Raw genomic sequence first — 25,060 nt, forward strand, 5'->3', positions numbered from 1 at the left:
TTCCACTCCTAATAAATGTTCAATAGACGTTCACTGGCCAACTTCAGGGTTTCCTGGTTACTCGAGACATTTTCTAACTTCTTCTTAACTAAATTTCAGAAATATGCTCAGGGCTAAATTCGCCCCTCCTGTTCCTACCTTCCCAATATTCCCACGCCATGGTGCTTTTGATTTCCTGTGGTGTTTCCTGTAGTGAACCATACAATGTGGAGTTTTCCCAAGGAGAGGAGTGGTATCTATTTAATAATCTTTTGGGCAACAGTTTAATTGATGTTTCAGATGAGAATATTGCAGATTGCAATGTATGTGTTAGTTTTAGACTCCAATTTGGAATTTTAATATTGCTATGTAACAAAGGGCGAAATCATTTGATGGTCTTTTAATTTTTCCTCAAGTTACAGGGAACGTTGTATTTTGTTCAGCTTGAATGTCTAATGTTGGTATATCACCGTGCTTCCACGTAAGGATCATTGTTTCCACAAAAATGAAGGGTGATCTACTAAAGAGTGGACTGCACAGCTGGCTTACGAAAATATACACAATGTGCTGGAGTAATTCTGCGGGTCAGGCAGCATTTCAGGAGAATATGGACAAGTTGCATTTCGGGTCGGGACCCTTCTTCAGACTGTATATGTTAGTGGTTTTGTAGTAGACTTCAGTCGATAGTCTGTCCCCTGGGATGGAGACAGAGAGATCAGGAAAAGAGAGAGAGGTACAGAAACAAAGAATTGCAGATGCTGGTTTATACAAAAGGAAACAAAGCGTTAGTGTAACTCAGTGGGTCAATTCAGCAGCCCCTCTGAGTAACTCAGCAGCCCCTCTGGAGAATATGGATAAGTGATGTTTCAGACTGATTGTGGGAGGGAGGGAGGGAAGAAAATTAGAAGAGAGGAGGGGCAGGACAAAGCACAGCAAGTAATAGGTGGACACAGGCGAAGAGGGTTTATGATAGGCAGATAGTTGGAACTAATGTCGGAGATTGGAACAAAAGGTGTGAGACAGATAAGAGTTGCAAAAGGAATGTGGGAGGAGAGAAGTAGGTGTGAGTCCAAGTGGGGCACAGGGAAGTTCATAAATGATAGGAGCAGAATTAGGCCATTCAGCCCATCAGGTCTACTCTGCCATTCAATCATGGCTTATCTATCTTTCCTTCTCAACCCCATTCTCCTGCCTTCTCCCCATAACCCCAGACATTCTTAAGGGGAGAGATAGGCAAGTCAGTGCGTTTGTAGTAGACATCAGCCTACATCTGTCATTCTGAAGACGGGTCCCGACCCAAATCGTCACCTATCCATGTTCTCCAGAGATGCTGCCCAACCCGGTGAGTTACTCCAGCACTTTGTGTGATCAGGTTAGGCAGGCTCCTGTTTCTGAGGAGTATCTGTGAACTAGCTGGGTTTTTAATGACAATAATCAGCTTGGAAAACATTCTCTGGTGCTGGTCTACACAACTTGTTCTTGAGGGTTAAGCTCTGAATTTACCAAAACTAATGCTGTGCCCGACTATGTGTGTCACAGTAGTTGTAATAAATAGCTACATGTAACATTTTAAAGAAGTGTTGGTAAATACAATATAATGCAACACAATACAGTAAAGTTGGTAGGATCACATATTCGATTTTATCTGAGGAATTCAAGATCGCCTCAATAATTAATTATTTAATTTTCCAAAGAAAATTTGTTCCCAGGCTTTATTTTCAAAACTCTACTGAAAAGTCACAACAACAGTTCCTTTCCTTGTAACTTAAATAATATCTGACAAAAAAAAAACTAAGAATGAATGCAGCTTTAAGTCAGCAAAGCATTCAAAAATGTACGTTTAATTTAATCAGAATAGAAAACAGAATAATTAAACAAAAAAAACAGCCAAACTTTTAACTGTGTGAAGCCTTTTTCAATTGATGCAATTTGTTTTTTATTGCAACTGGAAGACAATACATCACAGAAACTTTATGGTAGGTTCAAGGAAAGTTCGTTTTTCATATATGGACAAGTGATATTTACAATTGATGATTTTTTTTGTCTTTGGCAAAATGATTAAACATCAAGGAAATGTCGAAAGCAAGTATGCCTCTGTGTTGACTTTGTCATATTTCTTGAAGGTTGGTTGATTGCCTGTGCCTTCCGACTGCTCACATTGTGAAAAGAAAACCATTCAAAAGTTCCATATATTTCGTGTGAAACAAGATATTGGCAGTTTATAGATTATTAACTATCAAAGTAAACAAACTTGGCTTCTGAAGTGATTAAGGTAAACTGAATACAGCATTCATCAATCTTTGAGTGAAGTTATTTTTCACATGAAGATGCAAAATTGCATCTTAGTGATAATTTGATACCCTTTAATTCCACCTTGACTGTTTCACACTGTAGTTCCCTTGAATTGTTTCCCTATTATTCAACCACATTAATCCTCTTTGACCCAAATGATACAGAATTTTGATTCAATTATTTTCCTCGTCCATTCCCATTATGATCCTACCATAATTCTAACACTGTGCTGCGCTGTTTATCATCAATATGAAGTATGTTAAATGCTGATTTTCAGTATGCCCCATCTGATGGCCAGAGGTGGCAAACAGTCCAAATAACCTGGAACCTGATTTGAAAGAAAGGTGGAATTTATGGATTATCAGCGATAACTTCACCGAAAGATAATGTTATTAAAAGACAGAAATCTACATTTCTTCATTTGTTTCCCCCACCCCCCAACATTCTATAGGATACATCTTATATGAGCAAAAGTCACAAGAGAGAGGAACTAGTTTCTTATTGCAAAAAGCAGAGGCTAAGCGTCATTTCTCAAATTGTAGAAGCATGAAGACTGCTTCATGGGGCTACCCAATATTTATCAAATGGATGTCTAAAGATAGCAACGATTAACCAGCCGGAAGTCCTAACCTATACAAATAAGTATACTCTTTCCCGTCTTTGAGATGGCGGACACAAAAAGCTGGAGTAACTCAGCGGGTCAGGCAGCATCTCAGGAGAGAAGGAATGTGTGACGTTTCGGGTCGAGACCCTTCTTCAGACTGAAGCATCTGCAGTTTTTTTTCTTACACTATGAATATTTGGGTGTTTGGCTTGTAATAGAGAGTGCAGAGATTCAAGGCAACAGCCTACCTCCGCCTTATCAATGGCAATTAATTGCAGGTGTTAGAAGCTGGTATTGCAGTGATAACAATGTCCCATTAATGAATAAAATAACTAGCTTAAACCCATGCTCTGGAAACTTCACTCTTTCCTGGCTTTATTTAGATTTGAGAGGGCAGAATTGCAGTAGTTGTCACATCCATGCTGTTCAAGGATGTGCTTGAGGAACAGAATGAACAAGAGAAAAAGATGTTCCCTTGGTAGAGGGGTCAAGAAGACACAGAATGGAGGTGATTGGCCAAAGAAGACTTTTTAAAATGCAAGTGGCTATGGTCTGGAATGCAGTCATGGGTAGGTCCCAGAGGCAGGTTCATGAGGGAGCATGGTAAGTATCCAAAAGGCAATACCTTGAAAACCTTATAGGAAAGAGTGGAGACAGAGAATGCAGACTCAATGTTAATAACAAGGAATTGCAGATGCTGGTTCACACCATAGACACAAAATGCTGGAGTAACTCAGCGGGTCAGGCAGCATCTCTGGAGAATATGGATATGTGATGATTGGGGTCGGAACCCTTCTTCATTGACTGACGTCACCTATCCATGTTCTCCAGAGATGCTGCCTGGCCTGCTGACATACTCCAACATTTTGTGTCCATCTTAAGTGCAGACTCAACATTTCTCCCTTGCTGTAACCATCCAGTGATTCTGTCAAATCTACTATAATTTTTGGCAAAGACTTTGTGTCGGGATCTGTTCGTACCAGACAAATACTGTGCTTTCATGCCAATGTCAAAGTTTGTTTTAGTTAGTTTAATTATGACAAATAAATGAAAACTGACTTAAGGACCCTGTCAGTTAAGGATCAGGTATTTTCTTGGTTATTTACTGTTTTCTCTGTTCACATTGGAACTTGAAACATTCTGGTGGTTTATACAGAATCACACTTCTAATTTCCTACACAACAAATGTCTGATTCTAAATGTGCTGTTGGGGGTAAGGTATTTGCTAGTTGGGTTCTTCCAAAAGGAAAAAGGAGGGGCAAGTTGGCATAGAAAGTAATCTGACCAACTAACACCGCCCAAGTTTACACATGTGCGTCTTAGCTGCAATTAATGTTGGCTTCATCAGACCCAATGTCTTAAACGATCCTTATCATCACCACTTCACTAAGATTTAACACATTTTTTACAGCATTTCACTTTCCCCTCATTAGGGCAGGCAGTATTTCTTGCTGAAGCAAAGATTCAAATTGAGGTTCTATAGAACCTGGTTTAGACTAACTGAGTCCTCAAATGTCACCCAAATGCAAATATTACCAACGGGAGTTACTGGTTCATGATCGAGAATGGGAATCCTGGACAGTTTTGTTCCCCTTAAAACAGGGTGCAGGGAGACTAATTGTTTCACCTTACTAGGGTCTGAGGTATTACAAAATGTTGGAGTAACTCAGCAGGTCAGGCAGCATCTGGGAGAGAAGGAATGGGTGACGTTTCAGGTCGAGACCCTTCTTCAGACTACATTACTAGGGTCTGATGTTGGCTTGAAATTGGCAGTAAAGGGTCTATTTATGATTTCGTCAAGATTTAAAGATTGGGTGTACATCTTATCTACAGATATGATGCCAAGAATAGCATTTAAATAATCTTGATTGCGAATTGTGTGAAATGGCCCATTTTCTGAAGTCAAACGTGACAAAAGAGAGATAAAAGTGGGCAACTTTAGACACAATCTTGCTTTGATTTCTATCTTTCCAATAAAATATTTAGTGATTCCCAGTTCAAAATTAATTAATGCCTGTGTTTAGGACCTGATCTATTCAAATTCAACTATTGCAACCTTAAATTCCAATGCATGAAATGTAAATATTTACTCAGCCAAAAGAATTTGGAATACCAAACATTGCAGTCTACTTAATTTTGATTGGTCTATTGGTTCCCAATCCACCTAATTCAAACAACTATGAAGAAGCATGTACACAATGTAATCTGAATTAGTAGCACAATACTGGTACCCAACAATTTAACCAAAATCTCAAAATGAACACATGTAACCTTTCACAGGCTTCCTTTTTGAAACACTGACTGTGACCTATTATGCATTTCTAATATTTTTAATATATTTAATATTTTTCCATTTTTATTTAGATTCCTGCTTGCAGGGTTTTATTTCTCAATCTCTAATGTGCTACGCAGCCTTGTAACCACTGGGGTGGACCGCAGTATAGAGCTTGAAGCACGAGCGTCCATTCCTAGTATCAAATAACTCTACATTTCTCTAACTAGTTGAATGGAAGTTTCATCAAAGTTGGATGCCTTCTTCGAGCCCTGTGAAGATGCTCTGTGCGACAGAATGCGACAGAATCTAACGCAACATTTTTGCTTGAGATTCACAAGCACAAATATTTTCATATAAATATTTTCGATATTTATATAAAAATAAATGATACTAAATACATTATTTATCTTACATGAAGTCTTTTATTTTCTTTGAATAAAAAACAAAGTTTTTGTTCCAAGAACCCTTGCCACTGCTACCCTGCTGGCTATATCGTTTATTTTCCCAAAATCTTTTATTCTACATATATCCTGACTGAGAAACAGATTTTTTTTCTTACGTAGCCCATGTAGGTCAAATTGAAGTCCAAATAAGTTACAGGAAAGCTTCTCAGAGGGTTAACTGCCAAGTTCAAATGCGAGGGGAAAACAATATTATATTGCAGTTGACATTATCAATCTTTTCTTACCGTTTACTTTGGGATGAGAAATACTGATGATATCACCTCTGCTTTTTGCAAATAGGAATCTAGGATCCTAACCCTTTCCAATTGTTTGGCTAGTTTTATCCTGCAGGATGCATAGAATAACTAAAGAAGAACTGTAGTGTTGGTTGGCTATTTTTGATCATGAGCATTTAATTTCAATTTATTGCCACAGAGATTAATACATGTTTTAGTTAACACTTTTATTTTCTAATTTCAAGTGTTTCACCTTCTTAACATTGCAGATTTCTGCCTGTCATGGAATGCACATGATTTCTAAAGCCTTAAGAGCAAGATCATATATTTGCACAAATAAACTATCATTGTAGTAAATTACCCAATTACCAATCCTTAACAAGCCAATTACAAACTCAAAACCATAATAGCTATTTTTACTGGATATTCTGGTCACAGTGGTTCAGTGCCTTAATGGATGTCGCCCCAAGATAACAATTGCTTAATAAAACAATTGCCGCTCCTCCCCTTTGTATATCACTAAACAACAACAATTCTAACTGATTTTTGTTTTTAATAATGGGTTAAGTTTATAATCAATATTAGTCTACACTTAAATTCTGGCCTGCAAAGGCCCCACAAAAAAGAAGGAATAAGTGGGTTATGCCTTTTGTAACATTCTTTTGGTGAATGTCGAGCAGTGAGTGTGAACGAACAACTTTTTACCAAGGAAGGATCATGCAGAGAAAGGCCAATTACCCAATTTTTGAGGCAATACCACGACAGACTTGAGCTGTTGTCCAACGGGCAGTGTCACTTTCTGACCATTCTGACTGACACTTTTTGAGTTCTGCCACACAGGTGTCAATTAAATAATTAGGAATCCAACACTGCCAAGATAACGTACGTTTAATCTGTTTGCACTTTTAGGCTATGTCTGTTCATCGAATCCTTTACTTAGATCTGACAGGGCAGGGTCGGAGAAGCAGATAGGGTGGCGATGCCTTTATGTCTAATTGCTATAATGGCCAGCACTGCTAGGTGCTGTTTTATGATGTATTGCCAATATATGATATTGATATTCAATACATCATTCTACCCCAATATTTAGATACATTTGAGGAGATTGGATAACTCATGCACACTCATTACTGACTAGGTGAGAACAGAGACTTTCTCCCCCTCCCACCCCATTACCCTCCTTACCCTGTACCGGGGGCTGTATTTTTTTGTGGTACTGTTATTATTTTTTATATTTAACAATACTGTATTGGGGCCCAAATGTGCAGACAAGGCAGTGTATTCAACCATCCAAGCCCTACCAGAAATGTGAAGTCTTCATATTGCAGAGTAAGTTCGCCAACAGTCAGTTTTGTTCCCTGAAAAAAGGTTAAACCTTATCACCTGCATCAAAAAGAAAAATCTAGGCCTAAGGGCTTAAAAATTAGAGGCATAGCCTTTTCTCTATTTTCTATATTTATATGAAAATAATTCATGCTCATGCTAAATACATTATTTACCTTACATGAACTCTTTTTTTGTCTTTGAATAAAAAACAAAGTTTTTGTTCAAAGAACCCATGCAACATGGATTGGATAATCCTGCTGGCTAAATCGCTTATATTCCAAAATCTTTTATTCTACACATATCCTGACTGAGAGAGAAACTGCTTACTCCAGTTCCAGGCAGTGGAAGAGCTCATTGATATCACTGTTAAGCAATTCTGTTTCAGAATAATACTATTGGCAGGCTTTTGAGCTTTTATTTTTGTTGTCTTCATCATCGTGGCCAGGTCAAGCATTCTGACCTGTCAGAATGGATTAGTATCGCAAACTTGTTATCACTTGATTATGAACTTCTTTGCAAGACTTGATTGCTTTCACATCACTCAGGCAGTTTCAAAGGCGGTGAATTTTCTTTCTCTTTGCACGTAGTGCCATCCATCAGGCATATGGCTTTGGGTATGGTGTGTATGAGAGTGTGCGCGGTTTGCGAAAACAAAAAAAAAAGTGAAATTGGCCAACGGCAGGACTCTTTTCTTGCTTTAATTCGGCAGTTTTCCCCTGATTTTGTTTTGCTTTCTCCAATAACATGCTGGTTGGCTGTTCCACTGTCAAAGGACCAGACCTCCGGTATTCCAAGTGCACTTGACTCCAACGAAGCTGTCAGTCTTCTCACAGCACATGTTATTTCCCATTTTGTCCAGTAGCCATGACTTGCTCTTTGCCACAGTGGTATTCAGGCTTTGTGTTATTCAGCATGGCTGGACCAGAACAGTCTGTCAACGACCCATCCTTTCACATTTGAGCATCGCGGGAATCAAATGCATACTCCATACAAGTCAGTATGAGTCCTGCATGCACCTGTGTAATCAGACTGAAATAATGGAGGGAAGGAGGGAGGGTGGGAGAAAGAGAAGAAGAGGGGGAGAGAGAGAAAGAGAAAGAAAAAAAGGTGCAGTGATTTTGGCGTTTGTTGTCAGTCAATGAAAAGCTTTTGCAAATTAGCTGAATGTCAGTAAAAGTTCTGCTATGGCTTCAATCTCCTTAAACAAAATTATTTATATATATATATATATATAAAAAAAACTCAAGGGGGCTTAAAATAGGAAAACAAAGTGATTGCTGATATTGCCACAAATCATTATAATTCACCTGACGTGCTGAAAGAAAATAAATTTCTGCCAACAATTCTTAAAGAGGCTGTGCATTACTGTCTTAATTTTTTGCTGAATGTTGCTGCTCTTTCTGCCCTTTTGAAGTGCGGTTTGTGATGTTATCCAAACAGGAGCGGATCCCTGCCAAGTGCAGGAGTGAACCTGCTGCTTCTTTCATTTCCTCGTCGTCACTCTCCGGTGGTTTCTCTGTGCGCCTCTTTTTAAGTGGCAGCGTTTCATTTGCGTTTTTTTTTGCTTTTGTCAGGTGTTGCCTCTTTGTGAGCTGGGATAAGTACCCACTGTCAGCTAAGGAATCCTTGGGTTCCTTTTTCATTTTTTTCTCCTCGTCTTCTGTCTCGCTGTAGCTCTCGTGGCTGTGGTAACTGCCTTCACTGACCTCACTCCCATTGTGACTGCCCTTTGTGGCAAACTCATAGTGGTCGTCAGCTGAGGAAGAAGACGTCGAGTCGCTGATTGGCGACGTACTCCTGTGATTGGCAGATTTTGCCACGCTATAGTTGTGATCATCTTTAGGGTCATTGCTGACAACCGGGGTGCCACAGGACTGTTCGCTGTCATTCCGCATGCGGCAGTTTACAATGCCGTTTCTGAAGGGGGTAAAGAAAGATCAGTCAGAACATCAAAGAGTCACTCGGGAATCTGCTCAACAAATGTACACCGCGGCAAAGTGTAGTTATATAATTCTTGCTATTGATGGCGTGCAGCGTAGGTTTACTAGGTTAATTCCCGGAATGGCGGGACTGTCATATGTTGAAAGACTGGAGCGACGAGGCTTGTATACACTGGAATTTAGAAGGATGAGAGGGGATCTTATCGAAACGTATAAGATTATTAAGGGGTTGGACACGTTAGAGGCAGGAAACATGTTCCCAATGTTGGGGGAGTCCAGAACCAGGGGCCACAGTTTAAGAATAAGGGGTAGGCCATTTAGAACCGAGATGAGGAAAAACTTTTTTAGTCAGAGAGTTGTGAATCTGTGGAATTCCCTGCCTCAGAGGGCAGTGGAGGCCAATTCTCTGAATACATTCAAGAGAGAGCTAGATAGAGCTCTTAAGGATAGCGGAGTTAGGGGGTATGGGGAGAAAGCAGGAACGGGGTACTAATTGAGAATGATTAGCCATGATCACATTGAATGGCGGTGCTGGCTCGAAGGGCCGAATGGCCTACTCCTGCCCCTATTGTCTATTGTCTATAACAAAAACTTTAGTTGGGTTGCATTTGGAGTACTGTGGGCAGTTCTGGTCGCCCCATTTGCAGGAAGGATGTGGAGGCTTTGGACAGGGTACAAAAGAGGTTTACAGGATGCTGAAGATAGACACAAAGTGCTGGAGTAATTCAGCGGGTCAGGCAGCATCTCTGGAGAAAAAAGATGGGTGACTGAGAAGAAGCGTACCGACCTGAAATATCACCTGTCCATGTTCTCCAGAGAGGCTGCCTGACCTGTTGAGTTAGGCCAACACTTTGTGTCTATCTTTGGTATAAACCAACATCTGCAGTTCTTTGTTCAGATGGGATAAATGCTTTCTTATCCTAGATTTGTACATCACAGTTAATGACCCTTCGACCCACCATTTCCATGCCATTGTTTTACCTATCAAAGTGGTGTCTTTTACTGCCCATCAATTTTGGTAAATGTGCAGGTCTTAAATGAATCTAATTAAGATCAAAGAACTCCCATTTGCTGTAATTCAATCTTACATCACAAGTAACTCATTGAGATTTCATTTCATTGTTCTGAAGTGGCAAATTCATTAAAAGTCACATTCTGAGACATGAACAGTTACATGCTTGCCTTCAAATACATTATCCTTCCAAATGCAACTCTTTGCAATTTGACAGGCATAAAATTGGAAAGATGCAAGTTAGGAGAAATTAAATATGATCAGTTTTCACTTGCAAACTCCTCCAAAAATTTACTGACTGCTCAGCATGGCAACAATGAATTTTCATTCAGAAACTTTTATAGTTTTAGTGGTTGTCATGGCCCATTGCAGAGCCACTAGGGACTTGAACAGATTGACAAGATACTATTTTATAAAATCATGAGAGGAATAGATTGGGGAGAAGCGGAGTCTCTTGTCCAGAGTAGGTGAATCAAGGACCAGAGGACATAGGATGGGTGTCAGGGGTTGTGGGGAGAAGGCAGGAGAATGGGGTTAGGAAGGAGAGATAGATCATCCATGATTGAATGGCCAAATGGTAGATGATGGGCCAAATGGCCTAATTCTGCTCCTATCACTTATAAAAAGGTTTAAGGTGAGGGGGAAAATATTTAACAGGAATCTGAGGGGTAACTTTTTCCACACAAAGGGTGGTGGGGTATGGAACAAGCTGCCAGATGAGGTAGTTGAGGCAGGGACTCTCCCAACGTTTGAGAAACAGTTAGACGGGTACATGGATAAGACAGGTTTGGAGGGATATGGACCAAACATGGGCAGGTGGGACTAGTGTAGCTAGGACATGTTGACCAATATGGGTAAGTTGAACCGAAGAACCAGTTTCCACGCTGCATCACTCGATGACTATTTTGTTAAAGCATTACCTTACTGCAGCAGCCATACTTCCAATGGTGTTAATTGGCAGTGGTTTCATCCCCATGAAGGGCCCTCGGTTATACGCTCGACCTCCATTTGGCATAACCCCCGCAGCATCTGGAAAACAGAGAACTACAACATAAGAGAGGAATTCACTGTAATATGAAATCAAGATTTTCTCAACAGTTAAAACTGTCATGACCAGTAACAAGCATACATATCATTAACATAGTCCAATTACAGGCAAACAATGTCCATGAATTTGCTTTAATATTAATTTTCTAACATACATTGTACTCAGGTTATCAATCATTGAATGATCATGTTGACGCATTAATTAATTCCAAAGTGAATGCACATACTTTAACTTTTGTAGAAATAGCATTTTGTTCAAATCAGTCTACACTGTGTTTACGACACTTATAGTTTGATTTATTGTGCACCAAACAGGTTTCCTCATGTACTGTCAGTGATTATCTGTGCATTAGTTCTGATTTTGACATGCCTGAAAGAAAAGTGTTTTGTCCGCTTTATGTGAAGTGTGTAAGTTTTTGTATTAAGGCAGAGGGATCTGGGGGATAAGTTCATAGTAACCCAAAGTGGTGTCGGAGGTAGATTTACAAAGATGTTACGAGGGCTCAAGGGCCTGAGCTACAGGGAGAGGTTGAGCAGGTTAGGACTTTATTCCTTGGAGCACAGGAGGCTAAGAGATCTTATACAGGTGTGTAAAATCATTAGGAGAATAGATAGTGTGTATGCACGCAATATTTTACCCAGGGTAGAGGAATTAATGACCAGAGGGCAAAGTTTACTTTAGTTTAGAGATACAGTGTGGAAACAGACCTTTCGGCCCACTGAGTCTACACCAACCAATAATTCCCGCACACTAGTTCTATCCTAAACACCAAGGACAATTTGCAGAAGTCAACCTACAAACCCACATGTCTTTGAGGTGTGGGAAACCAGAGCACCTGGAGAAAACCCATGTAGTCACAGGGAGAACATACAAACTCACTAAAGACAGCACCCATAGTCGGGATTGAACCTGGGTGTCTGGTGCTGTAAAGCAGCAATTCTACCTCTATGTAGGAAGGAACTGCAGATGCTGCTTTAAACCGAAAATAGACACAAAATGCTAGTAACTCAGTGGGACAGGCAGCATCTCTGGAGAGAAGGAATGGGTGACGTTCGGGACAATAGACAATAGGTGCAGGAGTAGGCCATTCGGCCCTTCGAGCCAGCACTACCATTCAATATGATCATGGCTGTTCATTCTCAATCAGTACCCCATTCCTGCCTTCTCCCCATGCCCCCTGACTCCGCTATCCTTAAGAGCTCTATCTAGCTCTCTCTTGAAAGCATTCAGAGAATTGGCCTCCACTGCCTTCTGAGGCAGAAAATTCCACAGATTTACAACTCTCTGACTGAAAAGGTTTTTCCTCATCTCGGTTCTAAATGGCCTACCCCTTATTCTTAAACTGTGGCCCCTGGTTCTGGACTCCCCCCAACATTGGGAACATGTTTCCTGCCTCTGATGTGTCCAACCCCTTAATAATCTTATGTTTCAATAAGATCCCCTCTCATCCTTCTAAATTCCAGTGTATACAAGCCTAGTCGCTCCAGTCTTTCAACATACGACAGTCCCGCCATTCCGGGTCTCAACCCAAAACGTCACCCTTTCCTTCTCTCAATAGACAATAGACAATAGACAATAGGTGCAGGAGTAGGCCATTCAGCCCTTCGAGCCAGCACCGCCATTCAATGCGATCATGGCTGATCACTCTCAATCAGTACCCCGTTCCTGCCTTCTCCCCATACCCCCTCACGCCGCTATCCTTAAGAGCTCTATCCAGCTCTCTCTTGAAAGCATCCAACGAACTGGCCTCCACTGCCTTCTGAGGCAGAGAATTCCACACCTTCACCACTCTCTGACTGAAAAAGTTCTTCCTCATCTCCGTTCTAAATGGCCTACCCCTTATTCTTAAACTGTGGCCCCTTGTTCTGGACTCCCCCAACATTGGGAACATGTTTCCTGCCTCTAATGTGTCCAATCCCCTAATTATCTTATATGTTTCAATAAGATCCCCCCTCATCCTTGTCTTTTTACCCTTACAATTTCTCATTTCTATCCATACTGATTCAACATCTCCTGATTCTATGTCACCCCTTGCAAGGGAATGTATATCATTCCTTACCATCAGAGCAACCCCACCCCCTCTGCCCACCTGTCTGTCTTTTCTATATGTTGTGTACCCCTGAATATTCAGTTCCCAGCCCTGGTCCTCTTGTAGCCATGTCTCAGTGATCCCTACAACATCATACTTGCCCATGACTAACTGAGCCTCAAGCTCATCCACTTTATTTTTTATACTACGCGCATTTAAGTACAACACTCTCCAGCGACTCTGTGCCAGGAAAGATTTAATAGGATCCCGAGGGGCAACTTTTTCAGAGGATGGTGAATGTACCAAGAGCCTAGCACAAGCCCCTACCTTTCCTGCTGCTATACCGGAAGTCTGGTGCAAATCCGTGTCTATTAATGGTGCTCCTGTGGCAAAGAACCACCCACATTTGGGGTGGAGAGGCTGCCTGTGAGGACTAGTGTTGGGAGAGTGGTGCAGCTGAGATGTGGGACCAGAGCTGTACCTGGATGATGTGGTGAGTGCAGGCCACCTCATCTGTATGGTTAATAGCCCGCCCTGATGCCATGGTGTCCCTCATCACCAAATGTGACAAACGCTGTGGTCTCCATTGACCTGGCTGTCATAAAGAAATTGTGGGGCTGGGATGACCTGTGCAGACAAAGAAAGGGAGCAGTTTCCATCAAATCCTATCGGAAGTGATGAGACTGTGGGATGTGTCAACTCACTGAACAAACGGTGTCAGTTCTTACCAAAGCCTGCACTCATCCTGCTATCAGGTGCAGCTGTTGACTCTACATCTCAGTGCATGAGGTTGCACCACTCGCCATGGCCACAAAACACCATCCATCACAGAGAGCCTCTCCACTCATAGCCAGGACAGAGTCGGCAGTGAGTAGGGATCTGAACTGGGTTTCTGACGCAGCAACAGTGGGAGCAGATATACTCTTTAAAGAAGGAATGCTACACGTGTGTAAGCAGGAATCATGTGAAAAGAGCTACCAGTGTCCATTTCAAATGAATTATGTTATTCTTATTAAAATGTGTAATTCAGTAGCCTCAAATATCCTTTCTGGACGATTACAGTATGTAATTTTAATGCTAGGTAATTTCTGTGCCAATGAAAGCTTCAGACATCTAGAGTTACCTTTTAATGCAAGGTCAATATCATCCATAATTCACATTTATGCATATATAAAAGAAAATTCATATCCTATTTACATCAGCAATAGCTATATTGGCTTTGGACTGTTCTAGAGTACACCATTATAAGAATCACCCAGCATTATATCATCACCATTATAAGAATCTCTCTTTATGACAAATGTACTACATTTTTCCTTGAACTTTAAAGACCATATGGTTTTGAAGTAATACAGAGCTAAAAAAAAAACCCAGACATCAATTTTGTGCATGTATGTGCTCAAATGTAAACAGTAAAACAAGGCAGTGTGCCTTAATGACTACCATCTGGTGGCTCTGACATCCACCATTATGAAGTGCTTCAAGGGGCTGGACATGACGCACATCTGAGCCACCTTTAATACCATAATTCCAACCAAACTAATCTCCAAACCTCTGGACCAAGAACAGCATCACCTCGCAACTGGATCATTGACTTCCTGACCCACAGACTGCAACCAGCATGAAAGGTAACCAAAAACCATCCATGATAACTCTCAACAACCATGATCCACAAGGCAGCATCCTTAGCCCTTACTATACTCCCCAAGCACTCACTACCTTTAGTTAATTTAGTTTAGGGATACAATTAGCCTACAATTAGCTAATTAACCTACAAACCTGTGCGTCTTTGGAATATGGGAAGAAACCAGAGCACCTGGGGAAAACCCATGCAGTCACGGGGAGAACATACAAACGATGTACAAAGAGCACCCATAGTAAGGATCGAACCTGGGTGTCTGGCGTTGTGAGGCAGCAACTTTACCACTGCACCACCATACCGGTCTCACTACTGTGAGACCAAATACTGCCTTAACCTACATTTACATGTTTGCAGATGATACTAAATAGTTTGCCAGAATTCAAACAATGATGAAACAGAGTACAAGGAGAGAGTTTAGTAGCGAGGTATCAAGGCCACACCCTCTCCCTCAATGTCAGCAAAATGAAGGAGCTAGTCATCTACTTTAAGAAGATGAACACAACCCAAATCCATATTATAGTGCTGAAATGGAGATGGTCGAGCTTCATGTTCCGAGGTGTAAGTATCACCAACAATTTGCAATGGTCCAAACACAATGAAGCTACTGCCATGAAAGCATACTGATGCCATGACTTCCTCAGAAGACAAAGGCAATTCCAAATGTTTCCAATAATTCTTACCATTTTCGACAGATGCACCATAGAAAACTTCTATGGTGCATCTCCACACTCCAAAGACATACAGGTGTGTAGGTTAATTGGCTGGGTAAATGTAAAAATTGTCCCTAGTGGGTGTAGGATAGTGTTAATGTACGGGGATCGCTGGGCGGCACGGACTTGGTGGGCCGAAAAGGCCTGTTTCCGGCTGTATATATATGATATGATATGATACATTTCAGCTAGGTAATGCAGCTTCAGGTAAAGATTGTAAGAGCCAACATAATCAGGAACCACACACACACCCCAGTCATTCTCTCTTCTCCCCCCTCCTGTTGGGCAGAAGATACAAATGCTCAAAAGCATGTACCACCTGTTTCAAGAGCAGCTTCTTCCCCACTGTGTAAGGGGTTTCTGCGCCGAGCTTTCGCCCGAATTAAGGTCCCCGTGCCTTGCTCTGATCCCTTGACCAGGCCGCGCACACTGGTTCCCCGTGAGTGGTTCGACCCACTCACCCCCTACGGTTCTAGACACTGGACTTAGATGCAGGAGCGTTTATAGTGCAGAAAAATTCAACCAGACCAGATTTGAAGACTAGGGTTTAAATGGAAAAGGCTTTTATTGAGCGCTTGGGACTATTGTCCATGAATACTTATACAGTTCTATAAGACATATCTATAAGACACATACGGAATTACATGAATACTTTTGACTATGAATCATAAAACGCACAGTTCTACAAGACATATACATGAATACCTTTTACTCTGAATTCTAAAACGCACAGTTCTACAAGACATATACACGACTGTAAGATGGGGAACGTACGACACATCGCAAAATTGACCAACACATATTCCTTTACACACCCACGTTTATTCAAACCACCCTCCCCTCTACACTAAACTATGTCCAGGATATGCAGGATCGGGGTACATGCTCACCATGGGGCTATTACTGGGGTTACTGGCTGTTCGTGCTGCTTCTCCGCTGCTTTCCGTGAGGGTCATGCTTGTCCCCTGAGTTTCTTCCTTCCGTTTCTTGCGTTCCTTGCAGGTTTTCTTGCAGTATTTCTTCTCGAGTTGCGTGCCGGTTCCTCTCTCTTGCACTTCGCTTCTTCTTGCCTGTCTTTTCTTCCTCCTGCATCCGTTTGACTTAAGTTTAAAACCCAAAAGTCGTGGCCAGTTATACTATTCTGACCCGTCCTATCTCCCGCCAGATCTTGGGATCTCTTTGTTTAAAAGATATGTATGAGTTTTCTCTCTGATCTGCGCTTATGTCCGGGGGTACCGGGGATGGCCAGACGGTGTTAATTGGTATTTCGTTGCGAGGTGATGGGTTTAACTGGTTTCCCATCACCTACCAGGTAGTTTTCTATGGGCTATTGTGCCCCCTTAACGAGATTAAATGTATAGGTCGGCTTGGGGCATTGTGAGTATGCTGATGTCAGCGCCCCAGTGTCTGGACTTCGACCTGGTTTCGCAGGTTTCTGCATGGCCAATACCCATCCATTGTTCTGGCCGTGGCTTTGCAGAAACCTAGAGACTGGGCTGTAAGGTTTTTGCTCTTGTGGCTGGTCACGAGGTCCTGCGGCCATGTTAGGACCCACAGATTGTGACATCCCTTGGTAAACTGACCGCAGCCTTTCTCTGCTATCAGCCCCAGTCTCCCGTTTAAAATGTCCAAATTGCAGCTCTTTGGTTTGGTGTTGCTTTCAGAATGAGGGAAAACTTCTCAAATCTTACAACTGTTCCCAGACTCTTGAAAGGACCTCCCATGTGCTAAGGGTGAATTCCTGATCTTCCATTATACCTCGTGGCAGCCCTTACACTTTTTTATTTGTACTTTCTTTGTAGCTGTAACACTATATTCTGCACTCTCTTTATTTTCCCTTTTGCAATGCTCTACTCCCTCTTCACACACGACTGTGTTCCTGCATTCGACACCACCACCATTGTCAAGTTTGCAGACGACACAACGGTGATCGGGCTTATCACCAACGATGATGAAACAAAACACAGAGCGGAGGTGCAGAACCTGGCGGACTGGTGCTCTGATAACAACCTGTCCCTAAATACCACCAAGACCAAGGAGCTGATCATCAACTTCCGTAGGTCACATAACGGGGAATACGCCCCGATCTTTATCAACGGGGACAGTGTGGAGAGAGTGTCTAGCTTCAAGTTTCTGGGCACTCACATTTCGGAGGACCTAACATGGTCCAATAACACTGCTGCGCTGGTCAAGAAGGCACAGCAACGACTGTTCTACCTAAGAACACTGAAAAAATCTGGTCTACCCCAACAGCTGCTGACGACCTTCTACCGCTGCACCATAGAGAGCATCCTAACACATGGCATCCTGTGTGGTACCTCAGCTGCACGGAGGCAGAAAGGAAAGCTCTTCAGCGGGTAGTCCATAGACCTCAGAGGACCATCGGAACACAGCTACCAGCCTTGGAGGGCATCTACAACACACGATGCCTCAGAAAAGCCACCAGCATCCACAAAGACTCTTCACACCCCTGCAACAGTCTGTTCGAACTCCTTCCATCGGGCAGACGATACAAGGCCTTCTACACCCGCACCTCCAGACTCAGGAACAGCTTCATCCCCAGGGCCATAGCTGCTATGAACCGGCCCTGCTGAGCCGGATGGTCACATCGCACAGTGATCTGGCACAGATCTACTTGCACTTTATTCTGTCTTAAAACTGTTACAATTTGTTTCGTTGGGTTGTTGTTGTTTAAATTAATTAAATTATTGCATCGTATGGGAGGCGCATTCCCAGTCTCGTTGTACCCCTGTACAATGACAATAAAGATATATTGTATTGTTGTAAAAAAACCAAACAACCTGATGTACTCATCTACGGTTTGCTCTGCACTGTATCTCAGTACACATGACACTAATAAACCAATAGCCAAGATATCTTCATATTCTGCTTCTGAGAGTTTCCAGACTTTACAAGATTTGCGCTTCATTACTTGACATGTTGAACAGCCAGAGCTTTTTAAAATGAAAGACCCATTCAGAAACTGGCAATAGACTTCCTATAAACTAGATTTAAATCTAAAAGTTTCCAAGGGAAGATAAACAATGTATTTCACTTTTTCTTTTAAACTGGCCCATCAAAGGCAAACTGAAAGTTCATTGGAGTGACATTCTTTCTTCCCTCTGCATTCCAGTGTTGGCTCTCCTCGAACCAGAGAACATAATGAATGTTAATTAAACAGAGTTAGTCAGACAAGAGATCCAATGTACTCAATTTCTGTCAAATACTTTCCAATCCACAGAAATTAAGCATTTATTTTCCCAACACTGGTAAATAGTCCCTTCCAGCAAACTTTGGGAAACTGTGTTACATCCATTTTCATTAGAACTTCAGTTCATCGCCTTTCTCCATCAACCAAAGCTCATTACCTTTTGCACTCGGGATGAGAATCAATTGGAATTAGATTGAATCAAACCACAATAACCTTGCTGGCAACAACTAGTGAAAGGAGACTTATCTCCTCTGGGTCTGGAGTTTATTCCATATCCCTGGTGAAAGACCATGTCTCATACATATAATACACTCAAGTCTCCCTCTGAGACAACTATTTTCTATTTTGATTAACAATTTCCTTTGATAGATTAGTATTTTTTTGGAATCACTGAAATCAAGTATTTTAAGTGGGGAAAAAAACACAACAAAATGTACTTAAGTTTGAACCAAGATAGGGAAAGAATATAATGCAGACTTGAATGGGCCAAATCAAGCTGCATTCATATTGCTATCCCGACTCATATTCTGGGCCTCAGAGGATCCATTGAGCTGACTCTTATGAATGGGGCAAATGAGTTGTCAGCTAGGTGTAGATCCCAGAGTGTGCACTATGTCCTCCCCTCAGCTAGTCCTGCCATCTTTGACAGGAGGCAGAGCTGAGGGTGGAGCTTCAGGTTAAATATCAGAGTTTGGAAACATCTCTGATATTCATACAATCACAAAAAACACAATTTTTTTTCCCCAAAAAATAAAAGTCTGCCAAAAATACAATTACGTTTTTCACAACTTAGAACATCCACTCAGATCCAACGTGAGACCTGACAGGCAGAAGTGATGCAGCAGATCATATCTTCATATTGGGAATGCTAACAAGGCATGGATCAGTGAGGGGATTTCATGTGGGGTAATGACACAGAGGTGTTGGTCCACCCATGTCAGTGCCTTGTTGCAGGGGGCTGGCTGAACACCTCTGGATCTGTTGGTCAACATAATTCAGCCAACAATATTTTGGGGATCTGGGTAATGTCAGTTCTGGCAATGGAGTCATAGAGTTGCACAGTACTGCAACAGGCACTTTGGCCCAACTTGCCCACACCAACCAAGAGGTCCATCCACACTCGCCTCACCTGCCCGCATTTGGCCCAATTCTCTCTAAACCATTCCTATCCATGTACCTGTCCAAATTTATTTTAAATGTTGTTATAGTACTTGCCTCAACTACCTCCTCTGGCAGATCATTCCATATACCCTGTCACCCTGTGTGTGAAAAAGTCACCCCTCACGTTCCAATAAAATCTTTCCCCTCTCACCTTAAACTTCTATCCTCTGATTTTGATTGTTCTTCTCTGGGTAAAATACTTGTGCATTTACCCTATCTATTCCCCTCACGATCTTACACACCTTTATAATATCACCCCTCATCCTCCTGTGCTCAATGAATAAAGTCCTAGCCTGCCCAACACTTCCCAATAGCTCATGCACTCAAGTTCTTGGCAACATCCTCATAAATCTTTTCTGCCCCTTTTCCATCTTAACAACATCCTCACTATAGCAGGGCGACCAAAATGGAACATAATATTCTAAATGAGGCTCACCATCTTATACAACTGTAGCATAACTTCCCAACTTCTATACCCAATCTTTATTGACTATCGTTATTGCCCTTCAGGAGGTACAGTGTGCTCCCTTGCGAATCACTTAAAGTTGAAGCTGCTTCCACAATGCTGTTCAAAGATTTAAACCTAGCGATGATGAATGATCAACCATATACTTTCAAGTCAAGATGGTGTTCGACCTGGAGGGCAATCCGTAACTTGAAGTTCCCATGCACCTTTTTTCTAGGTGATAGAGATCGCAGGTTTGGGAGGAGCTATCAGAATAGTCTAGGTTAGCAACTACTACCATTGTTATAGATGATACCCACTGCAACTACTATTCTGTGGAGGTGGAGGTGGAGGGAATGAATGGTTTGGGAGGTTGATATGTCAATAAAGAGATCTGCTTTGTCCTGAAGGTGTGGAGCCTCCAGAGAGTTTGCAGCATTGCTCTCATCCAGGCAAATGGGGAATACTCTCACACTCCCAACATGTGTCCTGTAGATGGTAGAAAGGCCGTTGGCAGCAAGAGGCAAGTCACATGCAGCAGGATTCCCAGCCTCATGACCTGCTCTTGCAGCCACACTATTTATATGGCCAGTCCAGTTGTTTCAGAACATTGGGGGCAATGTTAATAGTAAAACCAATTAATATAGACTAGGTTTGGTTGGAGATGATATTGCCTCTCTTTTGAGGCCTGAATGATAATTGCCTTATCAACACATGCCCAAATCTTGTGTATCTGCATGCAGGCATGGGCTGCTTCATCTGCTGAAGAGTTACAAAAAGAATTGAATATTTAATTCTGACCTAATGATGGAAGGTTCATTTGGTCTCGAGTCCTGCCCTGAGGAACTCCTTCAGTGATGTGCATGGGCCAATGAGTGATCTTTAACATCACCTTGGTGCCATACCTGATCAAACGAAGAGCCAACTACATAGTGTAGGAAGGAATTACAGATGCTAGTTGACACCTATGTAGTTGACACAAAATGCTGGAGCAACTCAGTGGGATGAAAAGCATCTCTGGAGAGAAGGAATGGGTGACGTTTTGGATTTGATTGTCTTCTTCAGTCTGAAAAGGGGCTCGATGCAAAATATCACCCATTCCTTTTCTCCGGAGATGCTGCCTGTGGTAGTCTTCTTCCCCCGAAAGTCATTGATGAACCAGAAGGGCTTTTTTCAACAATCAGTTGATTTTCATGGTCATTGTCACTCAGGCCACTTTATTCATTCCAGACTATTAACTGAATTTACATTCTGCTTTGATGGGATATCAACTCGGGTGTCTGGATTGTTAATCCAGGTCAAATCTGTTGAATTTAACTACTATGCCACCAATGTCAAATACTATATACCCCAAAATGATCAAGAAAAAGTATACGTTGCCATTGAAGAAGGTACAAAATCACATTATACATTTTAAGGGCCAGTACAATTTGATTATTTCTTAAAATGCATATGTTCCAAAACCGAAAACAGATTATAATGAACTTGAAATTGCGCCTACTGTTGACTGGAGTGAAATATCTGGCACAATCACAGAATGAAATGCAATCTCCTGCTTTGGGATACAATTAACTGATAGCAAGAATTGCATTGTGCGAGGTACATTTAATGCTTGTAAAACCCTGGATTCAAGTCAAGCATTTTATATCTTTTATACGCAATCTTTCACCAATGCTCCAGAAGTTATTGACGTTACTTACCCAAGCTCAATTTACTTGAATCAAATGTATACTGAATACAAATCTTTTCTTAAACAATAGAGAGTTTAGTAGAACACTTCTCAATTGATAAAAGGAAAATCTCCCTTTCAGAGCTCACCCACACAATTCACTAAAATTCTACTTGTTTGCAAAATAAAACTTCATTTCCTGATTACACATCCCAATGATTTTTTTACATCAAGCAACCCCCAAGATTCATTTAGCTCTGTCAATCACAGACTCATTGATGTTTGGACAGAATCCAAAGCAATTAATCACCCTTCGCAAAAAAAAAACGTTTTGTAAAACTCCCGATTTCATTTGATTATCTTCTATATACTAAAACTCTTGTTTGTTTGTTTGTTTGTTTGTTCCTGAACTACAGCCAAAACGGTACACAAAAGCGCAACAATAGCCCACCTTACTCACCGTCGTCCCTTTGGTGCTAATGAAAGAAGTTTCATTGAAATCGGTGTTATATTTTCAAAGTTATTCACATTTAAAAGTTTAAATCTATCTCCTAGGGAGGGAGGGGGAAGGGATGGAGGGGGAGGAGGAAGGATAAGGAGGGCTGAGGGGGATGGAGTGGGGGGGAGGGGAAGGGGGAGAGGGGAAGGGGAGAGGGGAAGGGGGAGAGGGGAGGGGAGAGGAGAGAAGGGAGGGGAGAGGAGGGAGGGGGGCGGCGGGGAGGAGGAGGGGGGTGGATGGGAGGGGGGAAGAGGGGAGGGGGGATGGGGGGAAGGAGGGAGGGGGTGGGGGGAGGGGGGGAGGAGAGGGTGCTGCACCAATGCAGGAGAGGTTTGGGCCCAACGGGTCCACTTGGTCTAGTATTTTTTATAAAATAACACAATAGAACCACAGTAATCCTTAGTCTGAAAAGTACTAGACCTTGTACAAGGGTGTTTTTGCATTTTGACTGCATAATATTCAAAAATCTAGAAGTGTACACCTTGTAATTCTCATCCATTTGCCTACCTCATTACTGTGTATTACAGTCAATGAACAACAATAATAAATTAGTTTAAATCTCTATTAGCTGCACCTCCACTATGTTGCAAAACTGGAAGAGGAGCAGTATTTGCTCAAATGCCATGCAGAAAATGCTCACTGTGAAGAATATGAGAATCATAACAAAAGCAGCAGTGTCGGGATAAACAACGGTCCATGGAAACCAACAACTCCCCATTATTAATATGACTGGAATAAATGTGCCGTTTCAGCAATACTATTTTTAAGACGGCATATTGAGTGTATACAGCATCCGAACAACCATTAGCATCAAATTACAGTATGCTCTGCCAGAAATATCAAAGACACGATCAAGTTACAGTTAATGATGTCTCAGTGTAGGACACCGAATCTAAACTTATTTACCTTCTATTCGTCACTCTTTTGTGTAAAACAAAAATACAATTGTATTTTATGATGGAGTCCCACCATCCTCACACCTCAGAAGATTGCCATTACTCTACAGTACCGTGGCAGCTACACAAGGCTCGCTCTTTTATGACTGTGAGGCCTACTTGCGAGACATGGCCAATCTGTCAGTGAATGACCGATCATGATACAGTGAGCACCGACTTTTATTCCATCCATTTTCTGTGTTTATTGTTATTTATCCGTTTTACTCATTCCTTTGCTCCTGAAGGCAAGTCCCATCGTCAAATTTGCAGCATGTTCCAAAATCAAATAGTCGTTGACCGCATGTTAACTGGAATCATAGCAGGGCAGATTATAGTTCCCAACTATTCTCCACATGCACACTTCCACCGTCCCGTTTACTGGATTTTCTTCAAGGAAAGTGGCATTTATTTTTATGCTCCTATTGCAGTTCTGATGAAGATCAGCTCCATAAACCTGGACCAATGATTCACCTCAGCCACGCCTAATCGCTGTGAGCTTGGCTGTAACTCTGCCACTGAACTCCACATCCACTCCTTTCATCACTGACATTCCAAAACACCACCAGTATATGTAAAGTTTACTTTAGTAACATATGCCAGTGATGCAATGTCTACCATGAGCAAGGAAGAATATCCCACTTAAAATGATCTACTTGTAATTCAGCCTTGCAGTTATACATTGAACACTTAATAAACTCAAGGACTAAAAAAATTAACTAAAGTTGATTTGAATCAGTTTCAAATCAAAATGCTACCTATTCAAGTTTATTCTTAATCAAGATACAGTTTCACCTTGTAACTTGCTGTACACTCTCAGTTTCAACACCCAAAGTAGAGCTACTAATGGCTCATTTTCTCTTGCAAATTACCCACCAATTTCTGTAACACTCAGCCACGGATTGGTGACCACCAGATTTTATAAATCCAACATTATTCCCAATCCTTCATAATCCTAAACATTAAAAATATCTAAGACTCCGCTTTTCAGATTTTTCTTTCATTAACTCGCTAGCTTTTGAAAGAAAAGCCAGAAAAAAAATTAGATCCTCCAAGGCAAATTGCTTAATGTTTAGCTAAATCACTCATATTCAGAGTTGTGCATTCACCTAGAATAGTGGTTGCTTCAGGGACTATGGAAAGGTAACAGAAAGATAAGATTAGGCAGGAATGGAATCAGAGTTGTCAGGACAGAGTGGGGAAAGATAATATCTGAACCCACAATCCTACACCTGGAGCTTGTCGAAACCTGTCCTTTTTCTGAAATACCAAAGTGGCTCTTCACCTCAAGCAATCCATGGTAGTCAACACATCTATTAACCCTCATGTATTTTCTGGGAAGGGTGCAAGGCAATCATGTTCTCAACTTCAATTTGGATGCAAGATGGCACCCAAGCCAGGTGACCATGTGCTGGCCCCAGAAATGGATCTGCAATCATTCATTATAATCGCTCCACTCTCTTACACTGTGGACAGCTTAATTATAATCATGTATAGCCATTCTGTTGACCGGATAGCAGGCAATAAAAAAAGCTTTTCACTGTATCTCAGTACATGTGACAATAAACTAAACTAAAGTGGTTTGAATACGAGCATCATTTATTATG

The 25,060-nt window shown here is 41.6% G+C and overlaps 1 protein-coding gene across 5 annotated transcripts in view; it reads right to left on the minus strand.

Annotated features, from left to right (window-relative positions):
- Nucleotides 1–1,820: 1,820 nt before the first annotated feature.
- The window catches only part of foxn3 (forkhead box N3), a 324,415-nt gene continuing 301,175 nt past the window's right edge, over nt 1,821–25,060 (minus strand). For all 5 annotated transcript variants that reach the window (XM_078406929.1, XM_078406932.1, XM_078406927.1 and 2 more), the window contains 2 exons: nt 11,028–11,136; nt 1,821–9,072 (listed from right to left, as the gene is read on the minus strand). In XM_078406929.1, the coding sequence (XP_078263055.1) occupies nt 8,526–9,072; nt 11,028–11,136 (656 nt within the window). In that variant the 3' untranslated portion in view covers nt 1,821–8,525. The remainder of the gene's footprint in view (nt 9,073–11,027; nt 11,137–25,060) is intronic.

The sequence above is a fragment of the Rhinoraja longicauda genome, chromosome 10, assembly GCF_053455715.1.
Source record: "Rhinoraja longicauda isolate Sanriku21f chromosome 10, sRhiLon1.1, whole genome shotgun sequence".
Lineage (NCBI taxonomy): Eukaryota > Metazoa > Chordata > Chondrichthyes > Rajiformes > Arhynchobatidae > Rhinoraja > Rhinoraja longicauda.